The sequence below is a fragment of the Phasianus colchicus genome, chromosome 10 (genome assembly GCF_987193195.1).
Source record: "Phasianus colchicus chromosome 10, bPhaCol1.hap1.1, whole genome shotgun sequence".
NCBI lineage: Eukaryota > Metazoa > Chordata > Aves > Galliformes > Phasianidae > Phasianus > Phasianus colchicus.
This window is the reverse complement of record NC_143445.1, coordinates 16,193,336-16,207,756: the sequence shown is the minus strand read 5'-3', so window position 1 is coordinate 16,207,756 and position 14,421 is coordinate 16,193,336. Positions and strand designations below refer to the sequence as shown.

Sequence of the window (14,421 nt, the reverse complement as noted above, 5' to 3'; positions counted from 1 at the left end):
GCAGCGAGCTGCAGGGCTCAGCAGTGCTCATCTGGAGCCACACAAACCCCTTCGCTTTCCCCTTTATCCGCACAATCTTACAGCAACTGCAGCACCACCAAAAGGACATGAACAGGGACCAGCTCCTTGCTGCACAGAGCCCCAAAGAGGATTTTCAGCCCTCCACGGTGGCACTTTCAGTTTTAGGGTCACAGCTAAATCTGAGCTGAAGAGCTGTTAAGACGAGGACAATGAAACAAAGCAATACAAAGAGAGACGCCGGGCTTTGAGATTAGCTCAAAGAGCCTTTCAGAAAGCATGCTACAGCCCAAGCAGAGTCAATTTGTGAGGAAATGTCACTACTGAAGAGATGATATGCCTCACTGCTATGACAGAAGCAATTCTTGCCACACAAGTCTTGATTTAAACTGATCAAACCAGACACCTGCCTGCGCAACGTAATATGACTTATATCAGCATCAAGGGAAAAAGGCAAGCTTTGAAGTGGGAAAATATTAATCTAGTACTGTGATGTCTGAGATCTTATATCTAAGTGCTCGCATATTGCAAAGCCTTCATTTCACTGAGACAGGAGTGCTAAAACGTACTCAAAGCAAACAGAAGACATTTAGCTGAATCAAATTACATCTATTTTTTCCTATTTCTTTCCTCCCCAGGAAGCTGTTTTTACATCCCTGCAAGCGTTCTGGAGTGTAACCAGGCTCAGCTATGCACGGGGAAGAAAAGGAAGGGTGTCACTTAAGTAAATAGTTTTCCAATAATCTTCCCCACAGGGTGAGTTTTCCACCTGGGAGGTCAAACACAAGGGCCAACATTTTCTACTCTCAGTCTCTGTACTGAGTTTCTAAATAAATAACTAGTTTTCAAAGGGTCTGTAAACCTCCCTCCCCAAAAAGCGGGAAGGAACTGCAGGTGCTTAATTTTGAAAGTCAGGCTACTCCTGTTAGACTGAAATCCACGCAGGCACCTATAGTTTTCGTGGCTACAATCGTAGGTTCTCCAGACTTCCCCACTGAACATGCTTTTTGCAAATGCATTTCCTTGACACTTGGGATCCCTACGCTCACGGTAAGCAGCCTTCCTAATCCACATACAGCTTTCTCACACTTCCTCTTTGGACAGGTGCTGTTGCTTTCCTAACACCAGAAAGACTTCCACGAGGGTTGGGAAGGGTGACAGCATCGCTCTTCTCCCACAGCAGAAAGATACAAATCCCAAACCAGCTTCAAAGAATCAGGAAACAATGCCCAAACAAACCACTGAAGTTCACCCCATGAACAAAACAAATCCACGACGTTCCGCACCGAACACATTTATGGATTCAGGCCAAATTTTAGAGTTGCTTTAGAAGTTTACCTCGATCCTTCAGGGTGCTGCAGACAGTACACGTACAAAACGTTGCTGTCGGTGAGATTTACAACCTGCATTCCTGCAGAACTTCTCACTGCCTCAGCATCTGGCAGTGAGTTAGAAGGAAGAGAAGGGAGCCCAGGCCTGCAGCAGCCCTGATGCAGATCAGCTTGGATGGCTCCATGCAGGCATCTCACACCTCCTGCTGTACCCACACAATTAGCTTGTATGGTGTTGGATTCAGTTTCTGTAAAGCACAGCACCTAACACCAACAAGCTAACTAGTCTCAATTAACATCAGCATGGAATCTGTTGGCTGCTCTTCCCTACTCTCCAAAAGCTATTAGACCCCTAAAGGCAAAAGGCAATGAAGTTTATTGTAATAACCTAGCATGATGAATACAGAAGTGTTACAATGAAGCATGCAAAAAAAACCACTCCCCAAAATCAGGGTTATCTACAAATATTAACATAATCTGCTTGTGTTAATCTCTAATTATGATCTGCCTTGCAAGGACACATCAGAATTTACCATCTTTAGCACATAATCTACTGCTGCAGCCTTGAGAATCTAGCAAGCTCTGTAAAAAGCACATTGCCACCCTTGAGTGATGGGGCGTAGTTTTGCAAGTGACTGAGTTAAGCATATACTTGATTTCCAATCCAAAAGTTGTGACAGACCTCAGGCCCCTTGTACCCAGCTGAGAAATCCATTTCTTTTAGACTTATTACAGAGAATTTAATGCAGTGACATTTATGAGTTCCTCCATAGTAGCTCATAAGACCAGGCAATCCAAGTATTTTGCCATAAATATTATTCAGAGGAAGTTTTAACCCATTACATAGGAAGATGAAATTTAAACTGCCTGGCTTTGGTTGCTTGTTAATGCTGTGGAGTGTTTTAACAATTTTTTTTTTTAATCCCTGTAACTTGGTTGGCTTTTTGCCCTAACCATCACATTTAAGAGACATTCACTGTACTACTGCAAGATGTCGTTTGTTTTGTTACTAACAGCAAGATTTACTACAGCCAATACCGTATCAGGGATTAGATATTATGCAGGCACCCTAGGCTGAGCATCAGACGGACTCGGATGCTCTGCAGAGGCCAACCAGCACTCCAAAGAAGAGATGCAGGGGGAGCTGTGCCTCTGCCTTGAGCCAGCTCGCATCCAGCAGTCTTATTAATTTGGACTGCACATCACAGAAACTGGGCTCTCCTAGTCCTGAGCTGGTGCTGGAAGCAATACAGCCACAAAGAATTGACGCCAGGGGACGAGGTCCTGCCAGCACCAAGCTGGCTCCACACAAAGCCATTTGCACATGGACTATGGCTTACTTGTAAATCAGAACGAAGCCACCCACAGGTAAGTAGGGGCTGACTCATTTGGACAGAGTAGAAGTGACTCCTGTTAACTCACTCATGGCTAAAACATCGCATTCAATTCCAGGGTAATTGCAGCAAAGGCACAAAGCAGTTCATTACTTTGAACTCACCTTGGACTTGACCTGCAGACAAGAGACTGGTTCTCCTGGCATTTGCTGCCAGCACATCCCCACTAAAGTGCTCAGTCGACAAGTGTCCAGCTGCCATATCAGTGTTGGCAGGACACCTGCCTCGTTTCTTATGTTTCCTCCTCCACATGTCCTCCTCATCCTTTTCATCAGAACCAGAAGACTTCTGCAGAGCCGCGCTGTGTCTCAGGCCGGTCGATACTCGCCTACCCATGGCATCACTCACGTTTAACGAGTCAGCCGCAGCCCCGTGCCGGTGTACGTAGCAGTCTTCCTCCACCTCCAAGTCTCCTTCCGAGTTAATGCTGGCATTTTTCCTATGAAGACATCTGTTGAAAAGGGTTTGGGGTTTATCGTTCTCAAATCCTCCAGGCTGTTCCAGGTGAGATGCTCTGACTGGGGAATAGCTGCGCACGTTCAATCCATTCCTGGCCAGGTTTTCCTTCACCAGCCCTCTCCGCAGGGGTGGCTCCAGGTCCGAGCTGTGCTCATTGGATGTGCTCTCTTCCAGCTGCATCTTCTGTGCAACTCGGTTCATGTAGGACCGGAACCGACCGCTGTGGTGCTTTTGCACAAGCCGAGCGTAAGCGTTCTTCTGGGGAATGGCGGGCTTGCTTAATCCTTCCTTGGCACCTTGGGCAGGAGCACTTCTTGCATGCCCTGATGGATCCATAGTGCAGTAACAGGGCCAGACTTCAAAGAGTTATAAATAGACACGGGGAAAAAAGAGGGTCATTTTCTTCAAACAAAATGTCAAATAATTACCTACGCTAAAGACACAAACGTACTGAATGAGAACATATTGACCTTTTCACAAATACCAGTTTGATTAACTGCTCTACTGGGGGAAAGGGTTTCACCGTGTCGTTAACACCTGCCCTGTACCAAACCACTGGTGGTGAACAAGGAGCGGCCACAATCCAGGTGCCACAGGAAGCGAGGACTTCTGTCCCAGTGCTCACACCTCCATTGCAAAACTGATTCCTTTAATCCTCCCTTCCCTGCCTTTCGACAACCAGGTAAATTAAGGGAGTAGCTCACAAGACTACCAGATGTGTCAGTCCAGAGATCATCAGCAGTAAAATCTTGTGTTCAACTTCAAGCCTTCAGAAATAACCGAGTCCTTACAGGTTGGAGTAAAGAACACATATTGCGTGTTACCTCACCTTCACAGTGACAGACTGCAGAACTATATAGAACAGCTGCTCTGAATACCAACACTGACCATTTCAGTCCATCTTTCTAGCCACAAACTTGCCCCACCGTGACTGACATGAAACACACTCCTTTGCACACCTCAGTATCTTGCAAGAGCTCTTAATTCTCAGTAAAGAGAGGCTGCCACCCCATCCAGCATCGGTCTCCACAGAGCGTATGATCTCTCCACCTTTGCAAGCACAAACATGGGACTTCAGTACATCAACTTATAATCCTCAGCTGCTGTAGTGTAAGTTGTTGGAGCAAAACAACCTATTAAACTGCTAAACTACTCAGGTATATTGTTGTCTTGGACAGGAATATTGATGATTTCTTTCTGCTGTATCTACCACCAAGGAGGAACTGAAAACCACGATGGGGCTGTTCACCAGGGCAACCATGGCATCCTGCAGGGTTCCATTAAAAAGGTCTCTTTTTTTCCTCTAAAGCATCCAAACAGCTCAATTTCACCCCAGCCGTTACGCTGACACTTCAAGGCCTCACTCTCACCTTTCCTCCACCAAAACCAGCCTTTAAACTCAAACAAGGACACTGCCCATTCAACCCTCCTTTCTCTGCACCTCCGAGCCCAGTGGCAGGGCAGAGTTCAGCGCTGCCTCCTCCCCGCTCTGACCCTCCCAGGGAAGCAGCGCACTGCGATGGGATTTGCTGAAGTAATTGAGGACGGATGCGAACAGACTGCACAATGCAAAGCAAAAATTAAAAATCCCTGAATAAATAGGAAAAATTCTTTGTGTGGTTTGCAATCCTCGTTCCTAAGATTTTCCATCGGTGCCGGCCAATAGCCGGGCTCCTCTAACACACTGACCGGCTGTTACAAAACCCTCGCGCGGGGAGGTCCGCAGCGAGCTCTCTTTTAACGTCACCCCGCCAACTGCCGGTTCAATAGGGGCAGATAACACTCACAAAGCCGGCGGCGGCAGCTCTCCGAGCAGCAGTTCCGGCAGATGGGAGTTTGCCATCTTTATCTACAAAGAACAAACACCTGCCGCCGCTGACATCAACAGCCACGGCCGGCGGTCCCCGCGCGGCAGCACCAGGCGCAGCAAACAGCGCCGGTTCCCCGCCGGGCGGCACGGCCGGGCCCCTACACCGCGACGCGCGGCCTCGGCCACCGCCACCCGCGGCGACGACGGCGCTGCCCGCGGGACCCGAGCGCCGCCAGGCTGCGGACCGGCCCCGCTCAGCCCCCGAAGGCGCCGCTCCGCACCGGGCCCGCCCCGGCCCCCCACTCACCGGCCGCGCCGCGCCGCTCCGCGCCGTTTAAATGTCCGTACGCCCGCCGTCTGCTTCCGGGTCGGAGCGGCTACGGGTCGCGGCACGGCCCGCAAGGCCTCGCTGCGCGGAGCGTTCGATGGAGCTGCCTAACGGGACGCTCCTATGGCAGACGTGCAGAGCAGAGAGCGCCGGCTCCGGCTTCTGGGTTGGCCGGGGAAGCTGTCCCGAAGCGGAGGGCTTTTGCTGTGCGGGCCGAGAGCGGCAGGCAGAGATGCCTTCCGCAGGGCTGTCACATCTCCCCGTGCGCTGGGATGTCACCATCAAGGCAGCGGGCGCCGCGCAGCAGGGAGGCGAGCATCCCTCTGTGTTAGCACAGCTGATGGTCCTCCGGCCCCAGAGACAGAGGGTGGACGCCGTTCCCAGCCGGAGCTGGCACCAGGGGACATGCCGTCACATGGGCAGCTCCTTTCTGTGTTTTCCCTCTTCCTCCCAGCTGCTGCCAGAGCAAAGCGATTGCCATGCACTCTGCTAACAGCACAGCAGCTAGCAGAGTGCATCCCAGCATCCCAGCAGCGCAGAGCTGGCCCATGCCATCCCTTCAGATGGGGCAGAGGGTCATGGGAGCCCACAGCCTCCCTTGCTGTGAAGCCATGTGGTGCGGGCAGCTCCCTTCCATGCCACTGAGTCACGCTGTGGCTCCGCTCCTCATCACCCCTGTGGGGACAGAGCCAAGCTGGCAGCTTGGCCCGGCTCCCTGGCGCACCGGGTGGCACCGCTGGCTGCCACAGCTTCACCACGCACTGCTCCTTCCATAGGAGATGATGGACCGTGGCAGGGAGAAGCAGGGGCATTTGGTATCTGCGAGCCACAACCTCACACGGGATGTTCCCAAGTGTTCCCTTGGCAAAGAAAGGCCTCACTCCTCTCTCTCTGCTGCCCTTACAGCTGTCAATCAGAGACGAGCGCTCACCTCACAGCCCTCCGCGGTGCCTCCCGGCCTTTCTCAAAGGGCAGATTTTTCTCCTGCACTCTCATTCCCTGGGGTCCTGTAGCAGCAGGCCCAGCCCGGTGTCCTGGCTTGCTTTTCCACAGCACACCATTATCTCACCATCTTCCCCCCCGGGCACTCACTGGTGGCTGTACCAACGTGTTGCGGCACCTCAGCCAAGGAGCAAACCGTGTGGCTCATCATCTTACAAAGGCTTTGGCTCCTCTGCTGTTAGAGCAAAGGCCCACCCTGTGCTCATTTACATCAGTGTTACTCAGGGGTGACTGGCCACGGGGACAGGACCGCCCCGGAGTGATGCATGGAGGGAACCCTGGGTGAAAGTCAAGCAGTTCTGCTTCCCAAATCTCACCTGAGCAAAGTGGGGCTGTGGGTTTGTGGTCTCGGAGCTCTTTTGGAAATATCTCAATAGCAGCAGCACCTGAAAAGTTTGGCCAGAGTCTCATCATTACTTGGACTAAGTGATCTTTGAGGTCTTTTCCAGCCATAACAATTCTCTGATTCTATGATCATTTGCCATTGCTACAGCGTGGGCACTATGCCTGAGGGCACAAGCTGCAGGGCTCAGGGAGAGATAGAAGATAGACGATGTGTAGCCAGAAATAAGCTAAAAGCCATCTCTCTCCTCAATAGATACTCATCTGCTCACTGTGTCACAACCATCATGGTCTTGCCCCACCTGTCTTTCAGCTTCTCCAGTCTTCTGGCCCTCTGCTTGGGAAACACATCACCAAAGATCAGGACGGGTGGGTTCCCGTCTCCTTCAGACAAAGCAGCACATGCAGGAATGTCTCCTGCTCCCCCGAGGCCGGGGAGAGTGGCTGTTTGTCCAGGGATACCCAGACCCCAGAGGGCAAGAGCTGAGAAAGAGCTGAAGGGGACATTGAGGAAAGCCAGAGCCATGTGTTGGGTGAAGCAGCAGGGTCGGGGTCTTCAAGCTTTGCCTCTTGAATGCCTTCCAATTCCATCCTCAGCATCCTCTTCGCTTGCTGATGGCTGAACCCATTCCAGAGGCAAGGTGAAGCCTCGAAGGGATGCTCGGAGAAATTATGAGTGATAAATCCCAGGGTTCCGGTGCGCTGGGGTGTGGGCAGGACACGGCCCCATTCCCATCAGGCAGCAGCAGAGCACGGCGGCCGGGCACGTCCCAGCGAAGGCGAGCAGGGAAGGGCAGCTCTACTGCCGGCTGGCAGACAGAGTGGTGAATGAGAGTGTAACTTATCAGTATTACCTCATGTGAAAGCCCTGAGCTTTTGTATCTCAAGCAAGCCCTGGCCATTATGTCCGTGCGAGCCTGCATTGTTGTTCTGCCTGGCTGCAGGAGGTCGGGGCTGTGAAGCCCCGCACGTCCACAGCTCTGGACTGGCTCCTGCCCTCAGTCCCCCCATGGGAGATGTCCAGGCCTCGTGCCAAAATAAGGACAGAATGCCCAGATTTGGCTCCAGCAAGACCATGGCCCCAGGAGGAGCCATTCCCAGGTTTTCACCTCTGCAACCATGAGAGCAGCAGGGACGTGGCTCCGCGCATCCCTCACATCCATCTCAGCCCTCGGTGCGCCCATGGTTTTACCCCGTGGGCCGATGCCAAATGGGATTTCCCAGCAGTTCCTCAGAAATCATCTCAGAGCAGCTGGAGCTTCAGGGCTTCGTCTGAGCCAGGAGGTGTCCAATCCACAACCAATCAGGACATGGTACTGACATGTCCCTGGGGACATTGGGTGGTACCAAGGGGACATTGGGACTGGGCTGGGTGTCTGTCCCCACCGTGGTCTTTGGATGGTCTCTGGATGAGGCTCAGTTCCCTGTGGCCTCATTCCTACTCTCTGGGACAAGCGTGGTGGTGACAGCCATTCCAAGCCACCATCCTTTGGCCAAGAGCCAAAGCAGTGCTCAAAGCATTGCAGATATTCTCAAAGCAATGCTCAGCACCAAAACCACCAGTATGGGGCTGATGCTGGGGCTTTACTGCAGATGAAATATTCCCAGAACTGTCCCCCTCCCCCCTTTTTTTTTAGAGCAGCATCTGGGAAAGGGAAGACAAAGAATAACGTGGCATGTAGGTTGGAAAATCCCAACAACCTGCTCCTATGTTCATTGCCGGCAGCTGGAGGCGATGTAATTCACATCCTCCACAGCTGACACATTAGGAGACTCATGGCGTATGCTCTCAGCACATCCTAATTGCCTAACTTGTAATTATTTTTTTTTTTTATATATATATATTAAACAGAAGTCTGAGAAGTTCCCACTCCAGCCCTGGAGCACTGCCATGTCCTTGGGAAAGAAACGCCCAGGAAGTCTGGAGGATGCTGGAGCATCCCAGGTACCTTGACATGGCAAATCCAAATGGTGTTGGGCTCTGCCTCCAACACCAGCAAAGAACCAGTATTCTCTGCCTGGGGTTTTCCTTTGTCCCCATGCTCTTGCTGCCCAGGGTGCTGGGGAGGAGACTGGAATGTTCCCTTGGATCCTTTGCTGGCAGTCAGTGTGTCCCCATCCCATTCATCAGAACCGATGCTCATCCCAATCCCAGATGGGGACGAGAGGCTGTTGGACACGTGTGTGTCCTGGACCTAAGCCCTCTCCTAGACCCAAAGGAGACAGGGGAAATGTAAAACCACTTAGCGTTTCCTGTAATACCTCATTCAGCAGAACCATCCAAAATAAACACCGGGGATGTTCAAACAGGACGAGGGCTGCCATCAGCACTTCAGGCATGGAGAACCCGGGCCAGTGGGCGAGGAGGTGCCCACAGTCCTGCGATAGGAATCTCTGAGCACCCAACCCCCTTGGGGTGGTGTTTCCCCCAAACGTGGCCGTGCAGCCTCCCCTGGGACAAGTTGCATGGAGCCAGACGGGTCGGCTGCACCTTGTGTCACCAGGGCTGCCTATTCTGCTCTAGGGCCAGAGCCGAAATCTTGTAAAACAAGGTGAATTGATGAAACTTGCTGTTGTGTCACATCAAAGCCTCCATAGAGGTCCCTTGGCAGACACCAGCCTGCGGCTCGCTCTGGGGCAATGCTATTTGGGACTGCCAGAGGGTAATTGTCTGCTCTGTTGTGGACACAGATTTCTCATGCAAGGAGCACAGCATCATCCTCATGCTGCAGTGGTACTTCCCTCCACTGGGAGCTGCTCCTTGGCCCATGGCAGCCACAGAAACCCAAATCGGAGCAGCGAGCCCCAGATCAGCACTGAGATGCAGGATGTTCCCAAAACCTGGCTCCCTAGTTCTGCTGAGATCCAGAGGGTCTTAAAGGACACAGGACCCCCAGGAATCACCTGCATGATCAGGCAGCACTTCTACAGGAACAGCCGTGCTGTCGCCATGCATGGTGACACGGTGACACATCCACCTGCACAGTGCCATCCCCTATGCTTTGGGGGGGAGATCATCCACCCATGTCCTGAGTTCTGCCAGATCTCAGCCATGGGGTCATACAGCACATCCCTCCAAGGGTTAAAGGCTTCCAAGCCCCCATCCCACAAAGCAAAAGGTTTCGTTGCTTTTAACCCCTTCTCCATCCCTTCTGCCCCCCGCCCTCCCGCCCAAGAGCTTTTTGCTGCTGTGAAACAGCACGGGTGGATGTGGTCTGGTTTTGGTTAAGGGCAGGGTGATTTGAATAACAGCACTAATTGGATTTTAAAAGCACAGCCCCCAAAACTGAGTCTGCAAGCATCGGGACAAAGCAAACATGCTCACAGAAACCCAGCAGAGCACAGCAGTGAGATCCAGCCGTGCCGTGCCATGTGCAGGATGCTCTGGCGTAAGGCTGCATCTTCTCAGCCCCAGGGGGGCTCCTTCCCCATGGGGCTGTGTGCCAAGCCCCAGAAAGCACAGAAGAGCCTTGTGTGCCCCACGCCTTTGCGTGTGGTCACCTGGTATGCGGGGCCGGCTGCCTCCATCGCCTTTATCTGCCTGCATGCAGACGAGTGCCCGAGTGCAACTTTGCTCTCCAAAAAGCCCAAGTTGTCTCCACCTGGCAGGCGCAATGGAAAAACCACCGAGACCTTCTCTTTCCAGCTCCCGGCCGCATGGAGCTGAAGGGATGGTTCCCTGCGAGGTGGCCCGTGCCCAGCAGTGCAGCTGCAGGGGGGGAAACCACAGCCCCCCAAAGAGTCCCAATCCTGCTGGAGGCAGAGCAGAGCACCAGGGAGCCCCAGAGAATGGGGAAAGCATCAATCTGAGGAGAGCCTGGAGCTCTTCTCTGGTCCTGTGGATAGGATTTGGGGCACTGTAGCACTAAGAGCATCCTGTGCTTTGGGGTGCCAGGGATGGGGTTGGTGCTGCTCCAGTCCCGTGCATGGCAGCAGTAGTGGTGCCACAAATCTTAAATCCTGCCCTCAGCTGCATGCCCTGAGCTGCCACCAGCATCCAGGGCTCATCCTCCATCACAGCCCCAGCGGCAGGTGGGAGCGATCACAGCCACGCTGCACCAGGGTTGTCCCTGCAGGGGCCGGGTGACACTGACATGCCCTGCAGAAGAAGCCACCAGCAGCTGTGATATGCCCCAGGGTGAGGGCAGCATCCCGACCCCCAGTGGGAGGGCAGGGACAAGAAGCAGGACCAGGTCCCCGCTCTGAGCTACAGCATCCACCTGCATGCCACCAGCAGTGCCACTGTCACCTGTCCCCATGTGTCCCCATGTGTCCCCATGTGTCCCCATGTCACTGCCATGCAGGGCAGTGTCCCCCTCTCCTGGTAAACAGGGTTCTGGAAGTTTCATTCTGATTTTTAAGCCTGGACGGAGGGGGTAAAAAAAAAAAAAAAAAAAAAAAAAAAAAGTGCTTTTTGCATTAATTTCTGCTTTTGGGACTTAATCCCCCTCCAGGATCCCCCCCCCCACAGAGTGCAGCAGCCGTCCCGTGCCCCTCCTGGGGATCAGCATGGATGGGGGGGCAGCAGAGGGGTTGTGGGATGGGGGGATATGGGGCAACAGCCACCCTGGGGGGGGCTGGGGGAGCTCAGCCAAATGCCCCTCACTTTCCTCTTTGACTCTGCAACTCCGTGAGCCCATTGCCTTGGGCTGATGTGTCATTTGTTCCTGCCAGGGGAGAGGGGACCCCCCCTTTAAATTCCTGCTATTGTGCAGTGGGAGGCCGGGCTGGACCTGGTTGTTTAGATGACATCACCGAGCAGGTTGGGTTATAAAATGAATGAAGCAGAAAGCCCAAGTTCAGTGGCTCGGCACTGCGCGGGCGGCAGGAGGGACCTCGCGGCTCCGCGCTGAACTTTGACTCCCTCCGTCCCGGCCTCTTCCCGGGGCTCCCCGCTGCCCCCCGGCCCCATTCCGGCTGCACCGCAGGATGCAGATCTCACCCGTGCTGGCCGGAGGACTGCTGCTCGCTCTGCTCTCCGTCGGGCTGGAGGCGAAGCCGGCATCCCAGCTCCCGCAGAAGGTAGGGCTGCCTCTGCCCCGTTGCTGCGTCCCAAAGAGTCCTTAGGGCGAGGGGGTGGCACTGCGGGGCACTCCTTCCCATGGGGTTTTTTGAGTGGTAGGAGACCACCGACCCACGTGTCGGGGAGAACTGTGGTTGGAGGGGATGCTGCGTGCCCTCACCCTGCGGGACCACAGCCAGCGGGGACACAGCTGTCTCCACGTCACCCTACGGTGCAGGAGTCAGACCCGGGTGTAGGTGTGAGTTCGAAACCCGAGGGGGGCATCCATGGTGTCCCTCGGGGATGGAGAAGGGATGTCCTGGAGGCCACCGACACCTGTGCCGGAGATACGGCACACGGAGCCGGAGTGGGACAGCGGGGGGATGGGGGGTAGTGTCAGCATGGGGAGCTGGGGAGCTGTGATGGAGAGAGAGGGGGTGAGCGGCAGTCCCAAACGGGACAGCGGGGGCAGTGAGGAGGAGGCAGAACTGGGAGTGCCCAGAGCGCGTTAACTAGTTGTGAGCAGCAGACCTGGGAAAGTGGGGGTCCCGGTTGTTCCCCACATTGCAGAGTGCAGGGACAGCGGCATCAGCACAGAGTGGCAGTGACTCTGCAGCTGGGGAGCGGGACCATCCGAAAGGGGCTGAGGGCTGGCGGGAGGTGGGGGAAGCACGGCATCTCAATTTAGGGGTGCAGTGACCCCAGTTTGGGGGTGTTCCGATCCCAGTTTGGGGGTGCCCTGACGGCAGTCTGGGGGAGCTCCGTCCCAGCCCCACTCCGGGGCGCAGTGACCCAGCGGGTGCCACGCGGGGACGGGGCGGCGGGGGGATGCTCCTCCGCGGAGTGGGGACGCACGGAGCCCGGGACGCGCGGACCGCCCCGCAATGACCGCCCGTCTCTCCGCAGGCGTCCCGCGGAGCAGCGGCAGCGGCAGCGGCAGCGGCGGCGGCGGCGGCGGGTCCGCCCGAGGCGGCGGGCGCGGAGCGGGACAAGGAGAAGGAGAAGGAGCGGAACCGCGGAGGAGGCGGCGGAGGCGGCGGCACGGGGCCGCGGGAGGCGCGGGAGGCACGGGCAGAAACGCGGCCCCGGGCGGGTTGGGCGCGGCTGCTGCAGGAGCCGTCGGGCCGCCGCCATAAGGGGCTGCACAAGAAGGGGCTCGGGAAGGGCTGCTTCGGCCTCAAGCTGGACCGCATCGGCGCCATGAGCGGCCTCGGCTGCTGAGGGACCTCTGGCGGTGAGTGCGCGGCGCGGCGCGGCCCGAGGGCGGTGCTGGGCGCGGGGCGGTGCCGGGCGCGGAGCTGCCCCGGGGGAGCGCTGGGAGGGCAGCGTCCGTCCGCGTGGAGGGGGCGGGCGAGGGGTGCGTGCACCGCGCGGCCGGTGGTTCCCGTGGAGCTCCGCTCGCTGAGGCCGGCCGTGCGCTGAGCCGTCGGGAGATCCTCTGAGCCCAACGGCCCGGGGAGCGTCGGACGGGGCGGCTCCTCCGCGCCGTAGGGGACCGAGGTTGCCGCCGCTCTACCCCGGTCCGGGCTCTGCCCCCGCCTGTAGCGCGTCCCGGACCCGGGTGCGCGGCTCTGCGTCCCGTGGGTGCCGGCGCCGGGCCCTCGGCATCCCCGGGCGGCATCGCCCTCTCTCGTTAAGTGCTGATGAGAACTTTCTCCCAGCGCGCCCGGCTCAGCTCGGGGCGTTTTCTCAGCCCGTGTCCATACCGGGTGCGAGGAGCAGAAACCTTCGGCCTGGGTTGGGGGTGGAAGTTCCCCCGAATCCCAACTCCGTTCGGATTCTGCTCCCGGATCCCCCCCTGCCTATAAAGCTTTAGCGCGGCGGGCAGCGTCGGGCAGGACGAGAAGGCTGCAAGCCCCCGGCGGCCCTCCCCGTCCTTGGCTAGACCCGGGACAAGCAGTCAGCATCCCTCAGCCCATCTACTGGCACCCAGACCCGGAAAGCGGAGGGCGAGAGATTTCCCCTTGCTGTTGCACCGGCACAGCGCCCGAGCTCGTACCCGCACCCCAACCCAGGACATCCCGCTGGGGACGCATCTCGGGCCGCAGCGGGGCACTGCAGGGCGGCCGCTCACGGCTCTCCTTCGTTCCACGCAGAGCGCCGGAGCGGCTCCGTTGTTCCCCCCAGGGCCGGGCATGGCCGCCCCCCAAGCACCGCCCGGAAGAGCAGAGACCTCCCCGGATCGGACAAAAGATGTGGCTGTGTTTTTCTTTTCGGTACGAGGAGTCATGGCACCAGCTGTTTTGGTTCTGTTATTTTTTTAAAAAGCGCTCTCTATCTTATATATATTATATATACAAACACTCACCGAGACAAGGGACAGTGCTTTTCTGAGAGACTGATGAAGCCGGCTGTATAACGTTGCTGTTTGTAAATTCATGTCATGCATAAATGTATTTATGTTGTAAAGCTATTTATATATTGTTTATAAAGAGATATTTATAAAAAAAATTATTTATGTAACTAAATGAGAAGTCAAGCATTGTAACATTTTTTGTCCTAAGTAGTTCACAAAAAGGTTAAAAGAAAGAAAAAAAAATCATTTGGTGCAGCATTTGGTAACATGTCTTTATTTATCAAACCCACGTACAATTGAAACGTCAGATTGATTGATTTTAACGGAGCGGAGAGAAGAAATGGTTTGGATGCTTTAGAAAAGGCAGGAGCCAGAGAAAGGCCGTGATGGGGGAAGCTTTGATCCTGCCTGCACGGTGAACCCATGCCATGCGCTGCCA

The 14,421-nt window shown here is 55.4% G+C and overlaps 2 protein-coding genes across 4 annotated transcripts in view; one reads left to right on the top strand and one right to left on the bottom strand.

Annotated features, from left to right (window-relative positions):
• DIS3L2 (DIS3 like 3'-5' exoribonuclease 2) overlaps nt 1-5,474 on the bottom strand; it is a 164,547-nt gene extending 159,073 nt beyond the window's left edge. For 2 of the 3 annotated variants that reach the window (XR_016469686.1, XM_031603497.2), the window contains exons 1-2: nt 5,320-5,474; nt 2,848-3,558 (exon numbers count right to left, since the gene is read on the bottom strand). Coding sequence is in view for 2 of the 3 variants with exons in the window: in XM_031603497.2 (XP_031459357.2) it covers nt 2,848-3,538 (691 nt within the window). In the remaining variant the exon portion in view is untranslated. Of the gene's footprint in view, nt 1-2,847; nt 3,559-4,989; nt 5,124-5,319 lie in introns of those variants that run through there. The other variant, XM_090147458.1, reaches the window with a different exon arrangement.
• A 5,949-nt stretch (nt 5,475-11,423) lies between these two features.
• Nucleotides 11,424-14,039, top strand: NPPC (natriuretic peptide C). The gene is made up of 3 exons (XM_031603495.2): nt 11,424-11,706; nt 12,593-12,920; nt 13,783-14,039. Exons 1-2 carry the CDS (start codon nt 11,614-11,616, stop codon nt 12,905-12,907), a joined length of 408 nt encoding a protein of 135 aa, XP_031459355.1. The 5' UTR covers nt 11,424-11,613; the 3' UTR covers nt 12,908-12,920; nt 13,783-14,039.
• The last annotated feature ends 382 nt before the right edge of the window (nt 14,040-14,421 follow it).

Excerpts from the sequence above, each read along its gene's own strand:
- NPPC (XM_031603495.2), top strand. The coding sequence starts at position 11,614 with ATGCAGATCTCACCCGTGCTGGCCGGAGGACTGCTGCTCGCTCTGCTC. Across the intron at positions 11,707-12,592 it reads CATCCCAGCTCCCGCAGAAG|GCGTCCCGCGGAGCAGCGGC; the intron begins GTAGGGCTGCCT and ends GTCTCTCCGCAG.